General features: G+C 41.0%; 1 protein-coding gene and 2 pseudogenes across 1 annotated transcript; all 3 read right to left on the reverse strand.

Moving 5' to 3' along the window:
- Positions 1 to 1,425: 1,425 nt before the first annotated feature.
- Positions 1,426 to 1,968, reverse strand: LOC139181560 (ferritin heavy chain pseudogene; annotated as a pseudogene).
- Positions 1,969 to 5,693: 3,725 nt separating this feature from the next.
- Positions 5,694 to 6,245, reverse strand: LOC139181561 (ferritin heavy chain pseudogene; annotated as a pseudogene).
- Positions 6,246 to 22,192: 15,947 nt separating this feature from the next.
- LOC139181562 (ferritin heavy chain-like) lies at positions 22,193 to 23,576 on the reverse strand. The gene is made up of 2 exons (XM_070785068.1): positions 23,507 to 23,576; positions 22,193 to 22,716 (listed from the first exon to the last, which is right to left on the reverse strand). Exons 1-2 carry the CDS (start codon positions 23,574 to 23,576, stop codon positions 22,193 to 22,195), a joined length of 594 nt encoding a protein of 197 aa, XP_070641169.1.
- Positions 23,577 to 24,265: the final 689 nt, after the last annotated feature.

Here is a 24,265-nt window from a genome sequence, read left to right on the forward strand (position 1 = left end):
TTGAAAAGTTTTGTATTTATAACTGGAAAGGCAAAGCAGTTTCAAAGATGAGAACTTTGCTCTCAAAGTGTCTTGCATTGTAGGAGTGAATGTCGCCAAGGGACCATTTCATGTAAATTGGCAGTTATGTGAGCTATAGCTCTGAAGAACAGTGCACTTCAGTCAACAAAAGTTCATGAGCTATGCTTTCCCCATCTGACTGGAAAAATAAAACTGCAGAATTACATCCAGCAAATATGGAGATACTGAAGTGCTTTCTCAAGTCTTATGTTTACTGTGTTAGAAGGAAAAAAAAAAAAAAACAACTTGTTGGTCCCCTTTGTAATATTAAGAAGGCATCTTGCAATCCTGCTCCAGTCATAAATATAACCTGGGAAGACTGGTTTTTAAAAATTTCATATTTCCAGCCCAGGTACACTAGAGGTTTATAAGAGTGATTCCTAACAGTCTGTGGTTTGTGAAAAAAGTACTGTGAACAAGTCAGTTCTTTATTTTTCTTGAGATGGTCATACTTAAAGTATGATGATCAGAAATGCTATATCATAATTATTCTTAGGTATTTGACATACTCTATGTAATGTATATGAATATGTTGAGAAAGGAATGTTTCCTGCCATATCAATAAATCAGATATTTTTTATATCATATTTTTCAGCCCTTCTATTGAGGTAAATTTTGAGTGGTATCATGCTACTTTATCGCAGGGTGGTACAGTTCAAGTAAAAAAATCACACATTGATATTTTGTAAGGGCAGCATCCATGCTCAACAGTGGTGACTACAGGAAGTGTGTCTCTAGGAAAGCCAGCCCTGCTACACTTAGATTGTCACTGAAGCCCAGGGTGAGCTTGTCGGAAAGAAACTCTGCTATGTCAGCATCCAGGGCCCCCATCTTGCTACCCAGAAGTCTGCTCCAAACAAAATGAAGACCCCTTTATTTTGTTCCCTTCCCAATCCCTTTCCCTTCACTCTCTCTGGAGATCAACCCCAGTCATGATGTTCAGGCCATGTTTTTATGTCTCGTCTACTCACAGGCACCCACATTCACCAGGGCCTCACCTCACCCACGCCCACCCCATATACCACATTGTTTATTAAGGGAAGGTATGTTTTGTATTGTTCAGGGTCCCATGGATCCCCTTCTTCCCTCCCTCCTGTGCAGATCTTGAGCGGCCTGTGGACAGGGCATTGGTAGCTCAAGAGACTCCTGGATACCTGTTTTAAAACTTGAAAGGTTAAGGGTTTGCACGCATGTATCTACAAGGGGCCTTTATTTTTTTAGGAAGCAATTTATTGGAAGAACTGGCAACATTGAAAGATGGAAAACTTAAGTGAACTTTTTCTGCAAGGGCAATACTGTGGTCTGTATGGCAGGCAGGGTGACCTTGGGCAGTCTCCTGGGACTTGGTGCAAGTCCAGTCCAGGCTCAGTCCTTGTCGCCGTCACCCAGGATGAGCTTATCAAAGACATACTCTGCCAGGCCGCCTTCCAGGGACCCCTTGTTCCTCAGGATGCTGACATGGTCTCCCAGCTCCTTGATGAACTCCACCTGCTGGTCCCAGTGATGGGTCTTCAGGAAGTAGCACAGGTGGGTGTCGCTGCTGTCAGTGGGCAGCTGGTGCAGGTTGAGCAGGCTCTGGTTGACACACTTCTCCAGGTGCAGGGTATCCTGCATGGCCTGGAGACCACTCTCCCACTCTTGGGTCTCAGAGTTTCTCATGTCCAGGAAGGAGAAGCTACCCCCACGCCGGTTCTGCAGCAACATCAGGCTCTTGGCAGTCTCGCTGTGCTCCTGGGAGAGGAGCAGGAAGAAGCAGGAGCAGCTCTGCAAGGCCACGTTGTGGTAATGGTGGTGCAGGGAGCAGGCCCTGGCCAGGCACTGGAAGGAGGCATGGAGCTCCAGGGCAGCGTGGCTGTTGCACTCGTGGTAGTAGCCCTGGCACACCTGCGAGGCAACTGCAAACAGCATGGTGGGCGGCGGCAAGACCATCCGGAAGGCGTCTCAGATGAGGGAGGTGCGGCAAGGGCAGCAGCGGGTGCAGACATGCTGGCTGCCTTCTCGGAGCCTTCTTACGGTGACACATGACAGAGGACAGAGGTGGGTTCTGGGCCACAGGGCAGGTGGCTGGGTGTGGGCTCTGGGATGAACAGGAAATGGCAACCATTATGCACGGTGAGTGCCTGAGAAGATTCTGTAGATCAGTGCTTCTCAAACTTTACCTTGCACATGAATCACTAGGGATTCCATTCAAGTATAGATTCTCATTTACTTGGTCTGGGGTCCAGCTAGGAACCTGCATTTCTAGCAAACTCCCAAATGAAGCCAGTATTCTTGGTGTCAGGGAGATTACTTTGAGTAGCGGGAATTTAGAGCCCTCGGCATGGAATCCACTGGATGAGCAGATGGAGAGATGAGGAAGGGATGGGACAGTGAGAAGAGAGGACAGGTGTGGATCCTGTTGAGACAAGCAAGATGTGGAAGACTTTCCTCTCTATCGTGTAGCATCCCTTCCTCTCGACTTGGCAAGTTGTTGAGATTGTTTATCAGTCACTAAGGCATGTCCAACTCTTTGCAACCACGTGGCCTGCAGCAGGATCAGCTTCCCTGTCCTTCACTATCTCCCGGTGTTTGCTCAAACTCATGTCCATTGAGTCAGTGATGCCATCCAACCGTCTCATCCTATGTCATCCCCTTCTCCAGCCTTCAATCGTTCCCAGCATCAGAGTCTTTTCCAATGAGTCAGCTCTTCCCATCAGGTGACTGAAGTATTGGAGCTTCCACATCAGTCCTTCCAGTGAATATTCAGGACTGATTTCCTTTAGGATTGACTGGTTTGATCTCTCTCCTGTCCAAGCAATTCTCAAGAGTCTTCTCCAACACCACAATTTGAAAGTATGAATTCTTCAGCACTCAGCCTTCTTTATGGTTCAACTCTCACATCCATACATGACTACTGCAAAGACCATAGCTTTGACTATAGAGACCTGTACTACAGAGCAACCCACATAGCCCTGCATCACATAAGCTGCTTCCTGTACACAGACAGTGGGCAGCACTTGTTAATTAGATGAACTGGTTAAGTAGGCCTAGGTTGGTTAAATGAGCTCATGATACATTAGATACCATATAAACTACTTCAGTACCAAAGATATCTAACTAGAAAGCCTAGGTGGCCTGACCTTTGTGATCTCTCACTTAATCTTCCAGGACTCTGCTTATCTTCTTGTCCAATAGTTAGTTTATCCAGTCCTGTGAGTCCAGCACTCTCAAGAAGATGTTGGCTCTCCTATGTTTATTTTCAGTACTGTTATCTCACCTTGTTACTCAACCACCCTGGGGTTCACTCCCCCAAAACACAGTGAAACCAATCTACTGGCACAGGTTGTATAAGGGAGAGTACAGCCTTTGTTGCAGGCCAGGCAAAGAGAACCAGCAGCTCATGCTGAGAAGACCCCAGCTCTCCAGCTGCTTTTACCAGGCTTTTAACAACAGTGTGAGGCAAAGGGTCTCAGCGTGCCTGATCACCTTGTGCTCAATTCTCTGATCCATTGATGGCAAGGTAACAGGGTGATGTTTTCAGGAATCTCAGTCATGAACCTTCTGGTTTCAGCAGGTCTGGGTTATACATTCTTGTGGCCAGCATGTAGTTAACTTTTTCTACATGGTGGGGTTTTAGTAACTGCAAGACAAGTCAAGGACATATTTCAGAATATTATATAAAGCCCTTGAGAAGAAACTGAAGGTGTTTTAATGGCTAAACTATTATTTGTTCTTGGCTGAGTGTTTTCATTTGTTTCTGTACATTCTCACTTCTCTGATTAAATTTGCTGCAAGCTTTTTCAGGAACAAGAGGTGGGAGGGGCACACAGGGATCTAACCCCAGAAACGTGCTCAGAGCAGTGTTTGATTTCCACATGAGCTTCAGATTCAGTTTTCTGGCTGCCTGCAAGGCATTTCCACTTTCGAATCTAATAGGCATCTGAGACTTACATGACATGCCTTCCCACATCCTTTTGGTCTCCCTGTTAACATTCCCAGATTAATTAATAGAAATACTTTCAACCCAGATGATCAAGTGCAAAACCTGGAATGGAGATTATTTCTCACCATTTCCCATTTTTCTCCTCTGTCCCTTAAGCAAATCTTGTCTCCAAAATCCATCTGGAACATGTGAAGATCTCATTTCCTCAGTGACCACTCTATTTCCAGCCACCACTGTCTGTCTGCCCTGCTACCATGTCTCCTAATTTGTCTCCTAGCCTCAACTCACCATCACTCACCTACTTTCTTTAAAGGAGCCAAAATCACTGGCTTAATATTTGGGGAGTCTTATTTTATTTTTTATTCAGAAAGAAACATTTGACCTTAACCTTGACCACATATTTTTCAGCCCTTCTCCTGAGGTAGTTTGAGTTTTCTGGTATGATTACTTTAATGGAAGAAAGGGTACAATGGAAGGGGGAGAAATATGTGTGTATGTGTGAGAGAGAGAGAAAGAGAGTTGGACCATAAATTGCCGAGTGCCAAAGAAATTGATGCTTTTGAACTGTGGTGCTGGAGAAGACTCTTGACAGTCCCTTGGACTGCAAGAAGATCAAACCAGTCAATCCTAAAGGCAATCAACCCTGAATATTCAGTGGGAAGACTGAACTTGAAGCCCCAATACTTTGGCCACCTGATGTGAAGAGCTGACTCATTAGAAAAGATCCTGATGCTGGGAAAGATTGAAGGCAGGAGGAGAAGAGGGTGGCAGATGATGGGATTGTTAGCATCACCAACTCAATGGACATGAAGTTGAGCAATCTCTGGGAGATAGTGAAGGACAGGGAAACCTGGCATGCTGTGGTCCATGGTGTTGCAAAGCTGGACATGACTTACAGACTGAACAACATATATGATGGATGTTTTTAAGGGCAATATGCATGACTAGCATGGTGAGCTAGGATGTTACTCCTGTGTCTATAGGGAAGTCAGCCTATGGCTTAGTTACCAGTATCAGTGTTTTCCAGGGAGACACTGTTAAAGACGGACATCACCATACCTGTTTAGGACCCCACATGCTACTCAGAAGCAATAGACTTCAACATTTGCATAATCTATTGAGCTAAAGGTTTTCAGGTAAAGTTGAAGACTCCTTTATTTTACTCCCTGTCTAATCTCCTTCACTTCTCACTAAGAGACAACCAGTATTTTGAATGCTGTACTATGGTGTGTGTGTGTGTGTATATGTATGTGTGTGTGTGTATGTGTGTGTGTGTATATATATATATATATATATATATATATATATATAATTTTACCACATACAGGTACCCACATAGACTAGGTCCTCAGATGGCCCATCCCACCCTCTCCATCTACTTTGTTCATGGGGGTCCTGTGTTTTCCAGGATCTCAGGAACTCCTCCATCCCTCTGCAGAGATCCTGAGCTATATATGGAACAGACCTGGGTAGCCAAGACAGATTCCTGGATATCTGTTTTAAAGTTTAAAAGATGAGAGAGCTGCACACAAAAATCAAACAGAGACCTTTATTTATTGAGGAACCAAATAACTTTATGTGAAGAACTGGTAAAACTGCAAGAAAAAAAACTTAGGTGAACTTATTCTGCAAGGGCAACACTGTGGTCTGCATGGCAGGCAGGGTGACCTTGGGCAGTCACCCGGGACTCAGGGGAAAGTCCAGTCCAGGCTCAGTCCTTGTCACTGGTGTCCAGGGTGAGCTTGTCAAAAGCGTACTCTGCCAGACCGCCTTCTGGCGCCCCCATCTTGCACACGTTGGTGAGATGGTCCGCCAGCTCCTTGATGAACTCGAGCTGCTGGTCCAAGTGGCGCGTCTCCAGGAAGTGGCACAGGTGGGCGTCGCTGCTCTCGGTGGCCAGGTGGTGCAGGTCGAGCAGGCTCTGGCTGACTCTCTTCTCCAGGTGCAGGGCGTCCTGCGTGGCTTGGAGGCCGCTCTCCCGCTCTTGGGTCTCGGGCATCCTGGTGTCCAGGAAGGAGACGCGGCCCCCACGCTGGTTCTGCAGGAACATCAGGCTCTCGGCCGTCTCGCTGTGCTCCTGGGAGCGGAGCAGGAAGACGCGGGAGAAGTGCTCCAGGGCCATGTCGTGGTGCTGGTGCAGGGAGCAGACCCTGGCCAGGCACTGGAAGGAGGCGTGGAGCTCCAGGGTGGCGCGGCTGTTGGCCGCGGCCTCGCACTCGGGGAGGTAGTGGTAGCGCCCCTGCCAGGCCGCTGCGGGCAACATGGCGGGCAGTGGCAAGACCATCCGGAAGGCGTCTCGGATGAGGGAGGTGTGGCGAGGGCAGCAGCGGGATGGGCAGCAGCGGGTGCGGAGGTGCTGGCTGCCTCCTCGGAGCCTTCTCACGGTGACCCATGACGGCGGCCAGAGGCAGGCTCTGGGCCCCGGGGCAGGTGGCTGGGTGTGGGCTCTGGGATGGACAGGAAATGGTGACCGTTAGTGCAGGGTGAGTGCCTGGGCTTTGGGTCGCTTAAGGAAGAGGTCACCAGGTGGGCGGGGCCTGTGGGCGGGGCAAGAGCACTGAGTCCAAGTTCCATCAAAGCCTGGGTGAGGCACGAATGCTTTGACCTGAGCACCTGATGCTTAAATTTTTGCATTACTAATAATTTGAAAGAACTTTTTCTCGTTCTCTAATTCAGCATCCTCCAACATTTTTGAAACTTGGTACTGGTTTCCTGGAGGACAATTTTTCCCTTGGAGGGAGAGTATGTTTTCAGGATTATTCTCCTAAGGAGAGCACAACCTAGATCCCTCAGGTGCACAGTTCACAGTAGGGTCTGTTCTCCTTTGAGAATCTAATATCACTGCTGTGACAGGAGGTAGCACCCAGGTGGTAATATGAACGATCAGGAGTGAGTGTCAATACAGGTGAAGCTTTATGTGCCCAACACTCACTTTCTGCCATGTGGAGCCGTTCCCACCAGAGTGTTCGGGAGACCTGCTCTGATTGTTTCCTTCTACATTACGTTTCTGTATTTGAAGGTTGAATGATATTCTCTTCAGTTTTCTGTATTATGTCTGTGAGTTTTCCTCCAGAAATAGTTTGTTTTGTTCATCATGATCTTTTCTTTTACTTCCCTCAATATCTTACAAACCTTTCTCGACTTAAACTTAGGAATAAAGGACTCATTTGATTTGCCTGGCTAATTAGCATGGATCAACTCTAGAGCTGGGATGTCCATTTCATGTACAGTCCCATTTGTATTGGAGGGCAGAGTGTGTCAGTTATTCAGTGACCTTCTCCTTTGGGGAATGCATGGCATGGAGAATTCAGGTAGGCTAAGGACCCTCACTGTCACCCTTTGATACCTAAGTAGCTATGGCGTCATCCACAGTGTGAAACAGCATCTGGGCTGCTGTCTGTAGTGAGGGGTGAAAGGTAACTATGGAATGTGAAACTGATAGATCCAACACCAGGGGAGTTGGCTTGCTCCTTCCCCTGACCGCTTTTAGCCTTGCAGGCTAACTGAAGAAAACTGTCCAAAAAGCCTTTGGTTTTTGTACTGCCTCCAGGATGCAGAAGAAAGGGCCCCCACGTTTCCAAAAAATAAGCTTGAGCAGGCGCAAAATGTTAAACGTTTACATTGTTCTGTCCTCCGAGTGCGAGGAAAATGGTTACATTCAATTCTCAGGACTGAAACAAAGCTTTAGATAAATCACAAACGGGAGAAATGCAAGAGGGGACACTCCAGCCATTTCTTTGAGTTAGCTCTTATGGAAACTGCACTGCCCTTCTATGTCATATTCCAGACCAGATCTCCAGGATCTGTAATGTTAATATTGATTGATTGATCTATTTATCCATCCATCCAGCTATCTATGCATCTATCTGCACCAAGTCTTAGTTGCAGCACGTGGGATCTTGGAGTTTTGGTGTGCCATGCAGGATCTTTAGTGACATGCAAACTCTTAGTTGCAGCATGTGGAATCTAGTTCTCTGAGCAAGAGTCGAACCCTGGCTGCCTGCATTGGGAGCTTGGAGTCTTAACCAGTGGACCACAAGGGTAGTCCCTAGGATCTGTAATATTAAACCCATACATTTTGAATTTCTTGTTACGGGTTTGAGTGAATAATTTGTGCTGAAGAATAAGCAAGAATCATAAAAAATGAGTTTGTACTTTGTGGCTAATTGCTTCTGGGTGTATGATGACATGGATATAAAATATTCTAATTATATAAATGTTGCAAGGGAAATCTGGGGGGAAAAAAAGCATTAGTGGACTATACTTTCCTTGCTCTTTGCCACTGCTGGGCTGATTGGAATTTGAACTCTTTGAATATTGAAAACTGTAAATCTTCATTGGCTTCCCTAGGGGCTTAGTGGTAAAAAAAAAAAAAAAAAAAACAAAACACCTGCCTGCCAATTCAGAAGACACAGGAAATGTGCAGGTTTGATCCCTGAGTTGGCACTATCCCCTGGGGAAGGAAGGAAATGGCCACCCACTCCAGTATTCTTACCTGGGAAATCCCATGGACAGAGAAGCCTGGCGGGCTACAGTGCATGGGGTCACAAACAGTTGGACATAATTTAGTGAGTAAACAACAACACATCTTGATAAGTGATGATTTTTGCTTATTTGGATCTCTGGAAAAAGGAAGGCAACATGATAGAGAAGCAATCTCCAGCTGGAGTTTTAAATACAGTTTTTTAAATTTTTTAAAATTAGTTTTATTGAAATATAGTTGATTTACAATGTTGTGTTAGTTCCAGGTGATGAGCAAGATGATTTATTTATACACATACATATATCCACTCTCTTTTAGATTATTTTCTCATATAGGTTATCACAGAATATTGAGTAGAGTTTCCTGTACTATACAGCAGAGCCTTGTTGGTTATCTATCTTATATAGTATAGTGTGTGTATATTCATCCCAAGCTCCTGATTTATCCCTCTCCCCCATGTTTCCCCTTGGGTAACCATAAGTTTGTTTTTTATATATGTAAGTCTCTTTATGTTTTGTGAATAAGTTCATTTGTACCTTTTTTTTTTTGAAAGAAAATGACTCTGCATTTGAATGATAACATATGGCATTTATCTTTCTCTGTCTGACTTAAGTATAATAATCTCTGGGTCCATCCTTGTTGCTGCAAATGGCATTATTTAGTTCTTTTTTTTCTGACCAAGTAATATTTCATTGTGGGCTTCCCTGTTGGCTCAGCCTTAAAGAATCAGCCTGCCAGTGCAGGAGACATGGGTTTAATCCCTGGGTGAAGAAGATCCCCTGAACAAGGAAATGGCATCCCACTCCAGGATTCATGCCTGGGAAATCCCATGGACAGAGGTGCTTGGCAGGCTACAGTCCATGGGCTTGCAAAGAGTTTTACATTAGTTAGTGACTAAACAACAACAGTATTTCATTGTATATATGTACCACATCTTCTTTATGCATTCTTCTGTTGATGGATATATTGTTGCTTCCATGTCCTGATTATTAGGTTGCTTTCATGTCCTGCTTCAGTGAACAATGAGGTGCATGTGTCCTTTTGGATTATGGCTTTCTCCAATGCATACCCATGAGTGGGACTGCTGGATCATATGGTAGTTCCTACCTTAAGTTTTTAAGAAACCGCCATACTGTTCTCCATAGTGGCTATACCAATTTTCATTCCCACCAACAGTGTAGGGGGTTTCCCTTTTCTCTACATTCTCTCCAGCATTTATTGTTTGCATATTTTTTGTTGATGGCCATTCTGACCAGTATGAGCTGATATCTCATTGTAGTTTTGATTTGCATTTATCTGATAATTAGTGATGTTGAGTATCTTTTCTTCTGCTTTGTGCTTTTTGGCCATCTATATGTCTTCTTTGAGGAAATGTCAATTTAGATCTGCTCATTGTTTGATTGTTTGCTTTTTTGACATACAGCTGCATGAGCTGTTTGTATATTTTGGAGATTAGTATCTTGTTGCTCACCTCACTTGAAAATATTTTCCCCCATTCTGTGGGCTCTTTTTGTTTTGTTTTTGATGGTTTCCTTTGCCCTGTAGAAGCTGTTAAGTTTAATTAGGTCCTATTTGTTTATTTTTATTTTTATTATTCTAAGAAGTGTATCAAAAAAGATATTACTGTGATTTATGTTATAGAATGTTCTGCCTATGTTTTCCTCTAAGAGTTTTATAGTGTCCAGTCTTATATTTAGGTCTTTGATCCGTTTTGAGTTTATTTTTGTGTATGATGTTAGAGAATGTTTTAATGTATTTCTTTTATATGTAGCTGTGCAGTTTTCCCTAGAACCACATATTGAAGACATTGTCTTTTCTACATTGTATATTTTTGCCTCCTTTGTGGTAGATAAATTAACCATAGGTGTGTGAGTTTAAATGAAGTTTTCAGTTGTTAGTGAGCTCTTATGAAATCAGATGTCTGATCCTTAGAAGGGTGATGATTTTTCTGCCTCACGTGTCTATTTTTCAGTGGGTCAGTTTCAACTGTAAGACTAAGGCAAGTGAACTTAGGAAAACTCTACCATTGTAGTCTATAAACAGCCCGGTGCAAAAGCACCCCAATGACAGGGTGTCATTAAATGAGCATGGCTGTGTTCCAATAAAATTGTATTTATGGCTGTTGAAGCTTGAATTTTAGAAAAATTTTTGCATGTCATCCATACTGTTCTTTTAACATTTTCTGATCATTTAAAAATACAAAAGCCATTTTAGCTTGTGTGCTGTACACAAATAGATGATGGGTCAGATTCAGCTTGTAAGCCATTGTTTGCTAACCTCTGTTTCAGATAACCTGTATACTTTGAAAAACTGTAGAAATGAATTACTACAACTAAATAAAAAATTACAATTGAAAGTGACTGATGAACCTAGTAAAAAATAACAGATGGGACATCATCATGCAACTTAATATACTGCACACAGTTCCAAATCCTTATCTGACTCTCAGTTTATATATAACTGTCAATACCAGTTGCCGGTAGAGAATTTGTTCTCAAATTGAAAAATTATTCAACATGATTTAAGGCCTACCAAATCACAAAAAATATAGTCTAACTCAGTGACCATTTCTATAGGATGAGACACAGATAAATATTGAGATTGCTGTAATTTGTTTGCTAAGGAAGAAATTCGTGTGTTAAATCACTCCATGATAATTGGTTGACATTTGTAACTTATTGAGTTTATATTTTTGAATTTTATATGATTTGGTGTTCAATAGTTTCATTTGTGAATTTTATAGAGAATGACTTTATGCTTTTTGTATTTGTTATGACTGAGAAAGAAGTACTACAGTGACAAAAAATTAACTCAAAATGGATTAACAGGCCTAGTGATAAAGTACAAAATTGGAGGTATTCTTACCTCTCCAGACTGGAAAAAATTAGGAGATTCACTCTTATGAAAGCATGTGGAGAGAAACCCAAGGCTGTCCCTGTGCAACAGAGAGAAGATGAAACAAAGGAATGTCACAAGGTTTTCAAATTCTACGCAGGAAACAGGCTACAACTACTCAGATACTAACATATGCTACCCTTTAAGAAAAATGAAGAATAACTTTCAGAGAAGAATCTGGGCTCAGAACATGGAGCCTTCAGCACAGAGGGGGAAATCTTGACCTGCAAGGAATTCCTCCTAAGCCTGGCAGCCTAATGAAATATCCATACTGGGCTTTGAAATCACTTGGAATCAGTGACCTCTTTGTTCTGATTTTTTCCATTTTGGAATAGGAATTGGCTAAAGCTCTTATACTTGATTTGTTCTAACATTGTTTATTGGAAAGAGGTAACTTGTTTTCTGGGCTTCCCTGATTGCTCAATGGTAAAGAATCCACCTGCCAATATGGGAGACACAGGTTTGATCCCTGGTCTGGGAAGATCCCCTGGAGAAGGAAATGGCAACCCACTCCAGCATTCTGGCCGGGGAAATCCCATGGACAGAGGAGCCTGGTAGGTTACAGTCCTGGGTTCCAAAAGAGTCAGACACAACTAGACAACAACAACTTGTTTTCTAGTTTTACAGGTATAGAGATGGACAAGTATGTTGTCCTAAAATGGATCATATGCAGAGTCTCACTCTCTGATTTACATAATGCTGATAATTAGGTTTTGGACTTCTAAACTCATTATATGAAATTTTGGACTTGAGTTTACACTGTAAAGGATTAAGATTCAATGGGATGTTGGGATGGATGAATGTATTTCACATGTGATGTAGATGTGAACCTTTGGGGGCCAGAGGGAAGACTGTGGTAAGCTGAAAATTACACTACCAAAAAATAATCTACATATGAATCTCTGAAACCCATGAATGTAATCTTATATGGCAAAACTAAGACTGTCTTTAGATGTGGTTACTTTTAAGATCTTGAGATGGGAATATTATGCTGGATTATCTAGGTGGGCTCTAAATGCAGTCACACACAACCACTTAAGAGGGAGATAGAGGTTTCACACTCAGAGAGGAAAATGTAAAGGGCAGATAGAACAAAGATTTGAAGATGATGGCCTTAAAGACTGGAGGGATGCAGGCAGAAGCCAAGGAAAGATAGCAGCAAACAGAAAGTGGAAGGAGAAAGGAAGATTCTACCCTGGATCCTCCAGAGGATATATATAGTAGCTGACACCTTGATTTGGGCCTAATGAACATATTTTGGTGCTTCTGGCCTCCAGACCTCTAAGAGAATAAGTATGTGGTTTTTGTTTTATGGCAGGGGTAGGGGGGGTGGTCATCAGTTCAAGGCAATTTGTTACCACAGCCCTGGGAGATTATTTAAATTGGAAGCAATCCAAATGCCCATCAAATGATGAATGGATATAGAAAGTGTGATATTACCATCTAACAGAATATTATTCATTAATAAAAAGAATAAAGTAATAATGCATTCTGCCACATGAATGGACCTTGAAAACATGCTAAGTGAAAGAAACCAAAAAGGAACACATATTGTATGGTTCCATTTATATGAAATGTTCAGAACAGACAAATCTATACTACACAGAAAGCAAATTAGTAATTGCCTAGGATTGGGCAGGTAGGGATATTGGGAAATGCTGCCTAAGTGGAGTGAAGTTTATTTGGGGGACAATGAAAATATTCTAAAATTTATGATGGGTGTATAACTAGGAATATACTAAAAGTTCTTGGATATAAATTCAGAGGGTGAATTATATGGTATATGAATGATGCCATAGTAAATTCATTTTTTCAAAAGAAGGCTCTAAAGTGTGGTGAGAAAAAGGCATGAAATTATATTATATTGAGAAAGACAAGTCCCACTATCTGCAGTGTCAAGCAGGGGATCAAGGAGAGCTGATGGTATAGTTCCAGTGTAAGGGTCAGCAACCTCAGTACCCAGTAGGAGCTAATGTTTCAGTTCAAATCCAAAAGAAAGAAAAATCCCCCCTCATTTAAAGAAGGGTCAGCCTTTTTGTTCTAGTCAGACCTTCAATTGATTGGATGAGGCTCACCCCCGTTAGGGAAGTCAATCTGCTTTATTTATTTATTGTGATTCAAAGGTTAATCTTACCCAGAAACACCCTCAGGGACACACTCATAATGATATTTGCCCAAATATCTGGGCATCCCTTGGTCCAGTCAAGTTGACAAATAAAATTTAACGTTATGTAATTTCTTAGTCATAGATACATATTGTAATATTTTCCCATTTGCAATTTGTCTTTTAGTTTTTAATTTTAATCAAGTCCATTTGATCACCTTTTTTCTTTTCACTTGTATGTATTGGATCACTTGTATGTAATGGATCAGTATGTCCATTCCTGCAAAAATATAGTAGCCTTTTCCCAGTAGCCTTGGGAAATGGCTAAGTGGAATGAGGTTTATTTGGGGGACAGTGAAAATATTCCAAAATTTATTATGATACATTTTTTATTGGGATTTTGAGAGATTGCATTGAATCTGTGAACTCTTTGGGGGACTGTTACCATATTTAAAATATTAAATATTTCAGTAAATGAACAAGAGATGTCTTCTCATTCATATTGACCTAGTTTAAATTATGGAGAACAGTGTGGAGATTCCTTAAAAAACTGGAAATAGAACTGCCTTATGATCCAGCAATCCCACTGCTGGGCATACACACTGAGGAAACCAGAAGGGAAAGAGACACGTGTACCCCAATGTTCATCGCAGCACTGTTTATAATAGCCAGGACATGGAAGCAACCTAGATGTCCATCAGCAGATGAATGGATAAGAAAGCTGTGGTACATATACACAATGGAGTATTACTCAGCCATTAAAATGAATACATTTGAATCAGTTCTAATGAGGTGGATGAAACTGGAGCCTATTATACAGAGTGAAGTAAGCCAGAAGGAAAAACATAAATACAGTATACTAACGCATATATATGGAATTTAGAAAGATGGTAACAATAACCCGGTGTACGAGACAGCAAAAGAGACACTGATGTATAGAACAGTCTTATGGACTCTGTGGGAGAGGGAGAGGGTGGGATGATTTGGGAGAATGGCATTGAAACATGTAAAATATCATGTAAGAAACGAGTTGCCAGTCCAGGTTCGATGCACGATACTGGATGCTTGGGGCTAGTGCACTGGGACGATCCAGAGGGATGGTATGGGGAGGGAGGAGGGAGGAGAGTTCAGGATGGGGAACACATGTATACCTGTGGCAGATTCATTTTGATATTTGGCAAAACTAATACAATATTGTAAAGTTTAAAAATAAAATAAAATTAAAAAAAATTATTTGAGCAATGTTTGTAGTTTTCACAGTAAATGTCTTGCACCTCCTTGGTTAAACTTGAGTATTTTTTTCTTTCTGATGCTCTTAGTGGAGTTGTTTTCTTAATTTCCTTTTCAGATTATTCGTTGATCAGGTATACAGTACAATTTATTTTTGTGTGTTGAAGCTGTGCTCTGCAATTTTCCTGAAAGTATTATAATTTTTTGTTCTTCAGGATTCTCTTTATATAAGGTTGTGTCATCTGTGAATAGTTTTACTCCTTCCATTTCAACTAGGATGTCTTTTTCTCCATGCCTAAATGGTAAGGCTAGAATGTCTGGTTGAATGGAAATGGCAAAAGCAGGCATCCTTTTCTTTTTCCTGACCTTAGAGGGGAAGCTTTTGTTGTTTCATCATTGAATATGGTGTTAGCTTCTAGTTTTTAAAGCTGCCCTTTATCATATTGAGGAAGTTCCCTTCTCTTTATAGCTTGTTGAGTGTTTTAATATTGAAATGGTATTTAATTTTGTCAAATATTTTTGCGTTCGTTGAAATGATTGCATGCTTTTTCTCCCAATCATTCTGTTAGTATGATTAGTTGATTTTTGTGTATTGAATCAACCTTGCATTCCTAGGGAAAATTCTACTTGGCCTATAATATAGTATATAATACTATATATTATGCTGTATTATATAATACAATATATAGTACTTTTAATATACTGCTGCATTCAGTTTGCTAGTACTCTGTTGAGAGTGTTTATATCTGTACTCATAAGGGATATTGTTCTGTAGTTTTCCTTTGATGTCAATATCGGACTTTGGTATCAATTAATACTGGTCTTGTAGATTAAGTTAAGAAGTGTTCCTTTTATTTTTTGGAAGAATTTAGAAAGAATTGGTATTCGTCTTTAAATGTTCAGTAGGATTCATCCTGGACTTTTCTTTGAATCAATAATAAATAGCCTCTCAACAATCTCTTTACTGGTTACTGATCTTTGCAGATTATTTCTTCTTGATTAAATTGTGGTAGTTTGTGTTTCTAGTAATTTGTTTCATCTAGGTTATCCCACATTTGTTGACACAATTGTCCATTGCATTGTGTTAGATACTTTATTTTTTGTAAAATCAGTAGTGATGTCCCCATATTAATTCCAGGTTTTAGTTATTTGTTTCTCCTACTTCTTTAGTTTGTTACTGTTGTTGATATTTTTAAGGAGAGAACTATCAGTTTCATTGATTTGCTTCTTTGTTTTCCCATTCTCTACTTCATATATCTCCTCTCTAATCTTTATTATTTCCTTCTTTGTGCTAGCTCTTCTAGTTTCTTAAGGTGTAAAGTAATATTTGAAACCTTTATTTTTAAGTTTAGGCTCTTAAGTTATACATTTTCCTCTAAGCAAGGGTTTACATGCATTCTAATCATTCTTGTAATTAATAACAAGGGGAGACTTACTTCTGCTGTTTTTCTATTTATTTTCTATATATCTTATTTTTGTTCCTTGTTCCCTCTATTGTTAACTTCTTTCATGTTTCATTTTTTGTAGTGAACCATTCTGATTCCCTCTCAATTTTCTGTGTATATTTTTATTTACTTTTTAAATGATTACCTTGCAGATTGCAATTAATATCTTCAGTGTAGAGCAATGTATTTTGAATTAGTAGTAAATTAGCTTCAACAGTGCACAAAATATGCCACTACACAGTTCCATATTCCCCCCTTTATGTTGCTGTCACAAATTATATATATATATTGTGTTCCCATTAGTATACATTTATGACAAACTTTTATGACTTTTTAAATATCCTATAGGATACAAGGAGTTCTAAGTGAAATATACAATAATAGTGGCTTTTATATTTATTTATGTAGCGACTTTTAACAATATTCTTCATTTCTTCATATGAGTTCTAGTTATTAATAGTATCTATAAATAAATAAAGATATACTCAGCTCCATTAGTAATTAGAGAAATTTTTAAAAAAATCACAATAAGGTACTACTTAACACCTAGTAGAATGGCTGTGATTTAAAGTAAATAGGCAGTTTTGTGTATTTCCAAAACATTACAGAAATTGGATCCTCACACATTGCTAATAGAAATGAGAGATTATGTGGACATTTTGGGAAACAGATTGGCAGTTTCTTTTTTTTTAATTAATTTATTTTTCAATTGAAGGATAATTGCTTTACAGAATTTTTTTTTCTGTCAAATCTCAACATGAATCAGCAATAGGTATGCCTATGTCCCCTCCTTCTTGAACCTCCCTCCCCATCCCACCTCTCTAGGTTGATACAGAGCCCCTGTTTGAGTTCCTTGAGACATACAGCAAATTCCCATTGCCTATCTATTTTACATATGGTAATGTAAGTTTCCATGTGACTCTCTTCATACATCTCATCCTCTCCTTCCCTCTCCCCATGTCCACCAGTCTGTTCTCTATATGTTTCTCCATCGCTGCCTTGCAAATAAATTTATCAATACCATCTTTCTAGACTCCATATATATGCATCAGTATACAATATGTTTTCTTTCTCTTTCTTACTTATTTCACTCAGTATAATAGGCTCTAGGTTCATCCACCTCATTAGAACTAACTCAAATGTGTTCCTTTTTATGGCTGAATAATATTCAATTGTATATATGTACCACAACGTCTTTATCCATTTATCTGTTGATGGACATCTAGGTTGATTTCATGTCCTAGCTATTGTAAATAGTGCTACAATGAACATTGGGGTACATGTGTCTTTTTCATTTTTGGTTTCCTCAGGGTATATGCCTAAGAGTGGGATTGCTGGGTCATATGGTGGTGTTATTCCTAGTTTTTTAAGGAAACTCCATTTGGTCTTCCATTGTGGCTGTATCAATTTACATTCCCACCAATGGTGCAAGAGGGGCCCCTTTTCTCCACACCCTCTCCAGCATTTATTGTTTGGAGACTTTTTGATGATGGCCATTCTGACCATTGTGAGGTGATATCTCTTTGTAGTTTTGATTTGCATTTCTGTAATAATGAGCTATATTGAGCATCTTTTCATGTGTTTTATCTGTATGTCTTCTTTCGATAAATGTCTGTTTAGGTCTTTTCCCCACTTTTTGATTGTGTTGTTTGTTTTTCTGATATTGAGTTGTATGAGCTGCTTGTATATTATGGAAGTTAATCCTTTGTCAGTTGTTTCATTTGCTATTATTTTCTCCCATTCTGAGTGTTGTCTTTTCACCTTGTTTATAGTTTCCTTTGCTATGCAAAAGCTTTTAAGTTTAACTAGGTCTCACTTGTTTACTTTTATTTTTATTTAGATTGGCAGTTTCTTATGAAGTTACATATATGTTCACCATAGGCCATTGCAATATCAATCCTAAAATATTTTGCCAGGAGAAGTTAAAATATTCTTTTAAATTATATGTGAATGTTTGCAGCAGCAATATTCACTAAAGCCTATAAGTAAAAACTCAAGTGTCTTCCAACTGGTGGGTGAACAGAAGTAGTATATCCATGGAGTAGAATATTATTCAGCAATAAGAAAGAATGAAGTACCAATATATAAGACAGATAAACCTCAAAAACATTATGCCTAATGAAAGAAAGCAGACAGAAAAGAATGCATATTGCTATGTTTCCATTTATAGTAAATGTCTTAAAAAGCCAGATGTGCAGAGACCAAAAATAGATCATTGTTTGCCAGGGTCTGGGGGTGATATTACAGAGTGACTGTAAATGTCGTGAGGTATTTGGGGTGTGATGAAAATATTCTAAAATTAGTTGTGATGATGGTTGTACAGCTCTGTAAATATACTAAAGTCATTGAATTGGGTGATTTCAGCATCACTATCAAAGTAAGAAACCCCAAGGACATGTCTCTCCATAGAAACACCCATTGCCTAGAGACAATTGGGAGCCTGGGAACAGTGAAAGAATGAATAATTCACAATAAATCTTTTTATATACTTTGATTTCTGAATCTTATGGATGTATTACAACTTCTAAACTTAACAGAAAGAAATTCACTTTTCCAGGGAAGAAAAAAAAAAATACAGAAAACTCTTTTAGGAAGCCCAATTTTGACCTAAAAATAGAGAGAGGCAGCTGAGGAGTAAGAGACCTCTGTGTTTAGTGAGCACCAAGTGTGAAATATGTCATTCAGGGCTGGGAACAACAGAGAACTTGGACTCAAGGTCTGAACACCTGAAAGAAACATACAAACACCACTTATAAACCTATCATTTAAAAAAAAAATAAAACAGGGATAATGCCATTCATCCTACAGGAATATTGCCTAAAGGAAATCACCTATGTAATATTGATTACATAGCTCAAGGAAATGAGATCGCAACAGAGCAGAAAATAGGTAGTTTATTCCCTTCTGAGGCCAGATGATTCTAGCCTCCATTCACCAGGGCTTCTCTTCACTTTGAGCTTGTCAAAGAGGGATTTTGCCAAGCTGGCTTCTGGACCCCTCTTCTTGCTACGCAGAATTAAACATTAACATTTCAAATAAAGTGAAAACCCCCTTCATTTCAACCCTTGCCCAACCCTATTCCCTTCATTCTTTCTCCAGATTAACCCCAATTAACCCCAATTATGATTTTCAGGTCACTTTTTTTTTATTATACATTTTATTTTATTTATTTATTTTAGTTGGAGGCTAATTACTTTACAATAACTACCGCACAATTGCACTCATCTCACACGCCAGTAAAGTAATGCTCAAAATTCTCTAAGCCAGGCTTCAGCAATATGTGAACCGTGAACTTCCTGATGTTCAAGCTGGTTTTAGAAAAGGCAGAGGAACCAGAGATCAAATTGCCAACATCCGCTGGATCATGGAAAAAGCAAGAGAGTTCCAGAAAAGCATCTATTTCTGCTTTATTGACTATGGCAAAGCCTTTGACTGTGTGGATCACAATAAACTGTGGAAAATTCTGAACGAGATGGGAATACCAGACCACCTGATCTGCCTCTTGAGAAATTAGTATGCAGGTCAGGAAGCAACAGTTAGAACTGGACATGGAACAACAGACTGGTTCCAAATAGGAAAAGGAGTTCATCAAGGCTGTATATTGTCACCCTGTTTATTTAACTTATATGCAGAGTACATCATGAGAAACGCTGGACTGGAAGAAACACAAGCTGGAATCAAGATTGCCGGGAGAAATATCAATAACCTCAGATATGCAGATGACACCACCCTTATGGCAGAAAGTGAAGAGGAACTCAAAAGCCTCTTGATGAAAGTGAAAGTGGAGAGTGAAAAAGTTGGCTTAAAGCTCAAAATTCAGAAAACGAAGATCATGGCATCTGGTCCCATCACTTCATGGGAAATAGATGGGGAAACAGTGGAAACAGTGCCAGACTTTATTTTTCTGGGCTCCAAAATCACTGCAGATGGTGACTGCAGCCATGAAATTAAAAGACGCTTACTCCTTGGAAGGAAAGTTATGACCAACCTAGATAGCATATTGAAAAGCAGAGACATTACTTTGCCAACAAAGGTCCATCTAGTCAAGGCTATGGTTTTTCCAGTGGTCATGTATGGATGTGAGAGTTGGACTGTGAAGAAGGCTGAGCACCGAAGAATTGATGCTTTTGAACTGTGGTGTTGGAGAAGACTCTTGAGAGTCCCTTGGACTGCAAGGAGATCCAACCAGTCCTTTCTGAAGGAGATCAGCCCTGGGATTTCTTTGGAAGGACTGATGCTAAAGCTGAAACTCCAGTACTTTGGCCACCTCATGCGAAGAGTTGACTCATTGGAAAAGACTCTGATGCTGGGAGGGATTGGGGGCAAGAGGAGAAGGGGACGACAGAGGATGAGATGGCTGGATGGCATCACTGACTCGATGGACGTGAGTCTGAGTGAACTCCGGGAGTTGGTGATGGACAGGGAGGCCTGGCGTGCTGCAATTCATGGGGTCGCAAAGAGTCGGACACGACTGAGTGACTGATCTGATCTGATCTGATTGGTTTTGCCATACGTTGACATGAATCAGCCATGGGTTTACATGTGTTCCACATCCTGAACCCCCCTCCCACCTCCCTCCCTATCCCATCCCTCTGGGTCATCCCAGTGCACCAGCTCTGAGCACCCTGTCTCATTCATTGAACCTGGACTGGTTATCTGTTTCATATATAGTATACATGTTTCAATGTTATTCTCTCAGATCATCCCACCCTCGCCTTCTCCCACAGAGTCCAAAAGACGGTTGTATACATCTCTGTCTCATTTGCTGTCTTGCATATAGGGTATCATTACCATCTTTCTAAATTCCATATATATGTGTTAGTATACTGTATTGGTGTTTTTCTTTCTGGCTACTTCACTCTGTATAATAGGCTCCAGTTTCATCCACCTCATTAGAACTGATTCAAATGTATTCTTTGTAATGGCTGAGTGATATTCCATTGTGTATATGTACCTTATGCTTTATCTCTGCACAGGCACTCACACTCACCAGGGCCCCAGACCACCCCCCACCGGACATTGTTTACTAGTAGAGGAATGAGTTTGTGTTTTCCATGATCCCATGGAACACCTTCTCTCTCTGGTGGAGATCCTGAGCTGCACGTGGACAGGGCATGGGTAGCTGGAGAGACTCCTGGATATCTGTTTTAAGGTTTAAAAGGTGAGAGATTTGCACATACAAATCAAACAGACATTTATTGATGCATCAACTAATAACTTTATTTGAAGAACCAATAACTTTTTGTTTGTTTTTACTTAGGAATTAAGATTTATTTTTAATATAAATTTATTTATTTTAATTGGAGGCTAATTACTTTATAATATTACATTGGTTTTGCCATACATCAACATGAATCCGCCATGGGTGTGCACGTGTTCCCCAACCTGAATCCCCCACCCACTTCCCTCCCCGTACCCTCCCTCTGGGTCATCCCAGTGCACCAGCCCCAAGCATCCTGTATCATGCATTGAACCTGGACTGGCAATTTGTTTCATATATGATATTATACATGTTTCAATGCCATTCTCCCAAATCATCCCACTCTCGCCCTCTCCCACAGAGTCCAAAAGACTGTTCTATACATCTGTGTCTCTTTTGCTGTCTCACATACAGGGTTATTGTTACCATCTTTCTAAATTCCATATATATGCATTAGTATACTGTATTGGTGTTTTTCCTTCTGGCTTACTTCACTCTGTATAATAGGCTCCAGTTTCTTCCACCTCAGTAGAACTGATTCAAATGTATTCTTTTTAATGGCTGAGTAATACTCCATTGTGTATATGTACCATAGCTTTCTTATCCATTCATCTGCCGATGGACATCTAGGTTGCTTCCGTGTCCTGGCTATTATAAACAGTGCTGCGATGAACATTGGGGTACACATGTCTCTTTCAATTCTGAGAACCAATAACTTTATGTGAAGAAATGGCAAAACTGGAGGGAAAAAACTTAGGTGAACTTTTTCTGCGAGGGCAATACTGTGGTCTGCATGGCAGGCAGGGTGACCTTGGGCACTCACCCGGGACTCGGGGGAAAGTCCAGTCCAGGCTTAGTCCTTCTTGTCGCCGTCACCCAGGGTGAGCTTGTCAAAGACGTACTCTGCCAGGCTGCCTTCCAGGGACTCCACGTTGCTCAGGTTGCTGACATACCCCAACTCCTTGATGAACTTGACCTGCTGGTCCAGGTGGTGGGTCTCCAGGAAGTGGCACAGGTGGGCATCACTGCTGTCAGTGGCCAGCTGGTACAGGTTGAGCAGGCTCTGGTTGACGCACTTCTCCAGGTGCAGGATGTCCTGCATGGCCTGGAGGCCACTTTCCCTCTGTTGGGTCTCAGGCTTTCTGATGTCGAGGAAGCAGGTGCGGCCACCACGCTGGTTCTGCAGGAACAGCAGGTTTTCAGCCCGCTCGCTGTGCTCATGGGAGCAGAGCAGGAAGAAGCGGGAGAAGTGCTTCAAGGCCATGTCATCACAGTCGAGGTAGAAGGCCATGGCCAGGCACTGGAAGGAGGCGTGGAACTCCAGGGCAGCGTGGCTGTTGACCGTGGCCTCACATTTGGGGCAGTAGTTCTGGCGTACTTAGTGAGGGCAGCACGGGCAGCATGGCGGGCGACACGGGTGCAGTGGGCAAGAAGGTGAATGCAAAGCTGCGGGGCCATTTCCACCAGCCTCAAAGAGTTCCCAGGGTGGACAATGCGGGTAGCCAGGAGCAGGCATCTCAGGTCAGGTCAGCAGTTCTGCAAGGGACTGAAAGTCAAGTCCCTTACTGGGCTTGGGAGGGTTGAGAGGAGGTTCCGGTTCCATAATGGGGGTGGGGTGGGAAGGTGGTGCATGTCAGTGGGCAGAGCATGAGTGCAGCGTCCCAGGTTCCTCCAAAACCTGGGTGATGCAGGGCAACTGCAATGAGCTTCTGGACGATATAATATTTTAAAGCATTATTCATGAATATTAGTGCATCCGTTTTGCGTTAATCATGTATGTGATTTCTTTGCACAACTTATTTGAATAGGGCCCTAATGTGATTGTTTTATTAAACAGTCCTCTTTTGGTATCGTGGTTATATTTACTATTACAGAGCTCTTTTTGAAGGCAGCTCTCCTCAGTGACTTCAATACCCATACTAATGACACTTCTAATAGGTTCTTCATTGGGTTTCTGGACCTCATTAACTCCAGTGATCTCTACTTTTCTGTTTCTGGTCAAGTTCACACTTGTCTGACAGCGGAGTGCCACCTCCAGAGTCTTAGTGAATCTTTGCACCTCTGCAGCTTTCACTCTTTTTGACCTTCATTTATGCTCCCTTTGTTCTCTCTCATCTCCTAATCTTTCAGCACAGTCCTAGAAACCCAGCCCTTTCACCTGACTTACCAATTTCCTTCCTCTTGGGTAAGTGCAAACTTCTCTTTTCTCTGTCAGAAAACAAAAGACTTAGATGCATTCTTAGAGAAAGCACTTAACCATGTGGATATATTCATCCCCTCCAGCCTCATTTGTCCTTTCGCTGCCACTCAGCAAACATTTTTTAACCCATCAATTATGGTGTTTGAAATGAGCCACAGTGGTAGGAAATACCATTGATCTCAAATTATCTTTCATTCATTCAGCAAATATTTATTGAATATTTAGTATCCCTACAATTTTACTCCATAATATCTTAATAATACTCTTGAATGGATATATTTGTCCCAAAGGGTGATAATGGTGTTTCTCAGATATTTTATACCTTATCATTAATCCTAAGTAAGTAGGTAATAGTAAAATATAAATTATAACTAAGGGAACCCTAAAACTTAACCAACATTTCTAAGGAATAATCAACAAAGAAGCATGGACTGGGACTCAAATTTCCAGAAAGGAAATGTGTGTGTGTGTGTTTGTTTGTTTGTGTATAAACCATTTCATTCAGTTTTTCATTAATGAAGAATATAAAACTAAGTACAAACACAAAATGAGAAAAATTCAGAGCAGAATGTGTTTTTTAAAAAATATGATTATGTTACAGAGTCCAATATTACTCTGCTCGCCACACAACAGGCCAGTGAATCTGAGTAATGGGGTGTTGAGGCAAGGAAAAGGACTTCAATCAGAGAGCTGGCAGACAGAGAAGATGGCAGGCTAGTGCCTCAA

This window comes from Bos indicus, chromosome X (genome assembly GCF_029378745.1).
Source record: "Bos indicus isolate NIAB-ARS_2022 breed Sahiwal x Tharparkar chromosome X, NIAB-ARS_B.indTharparkar_mat_pri_1.0, whole genome shotgun sequence".
Lineage (NCBI taxonomy): Eukaryota > Metazoa > Chordata > Mammalia > Artiodactyla > Bovidae > Bos > Bos indicus.

What these genes read in the sequence shown, in the direction of transcription:
- LOC139181562 (XM_070785068.1), bottom strand. Translation starts at nt 23,576, where the DNA reads ATGCATCTAAGTCTTTTGTTTTCTGACAGAGAAAAGAGAAGTTTGCAC. An exon ending in ACCCAAGAGGAAGGAAATTG is followed by an intron (nt 22,717 to 23,506) that starts GTAAGTCAGGTG and finishes GCCCTCACTAAG; the next exon opens with TACGCCAGAACTACTGCCCC.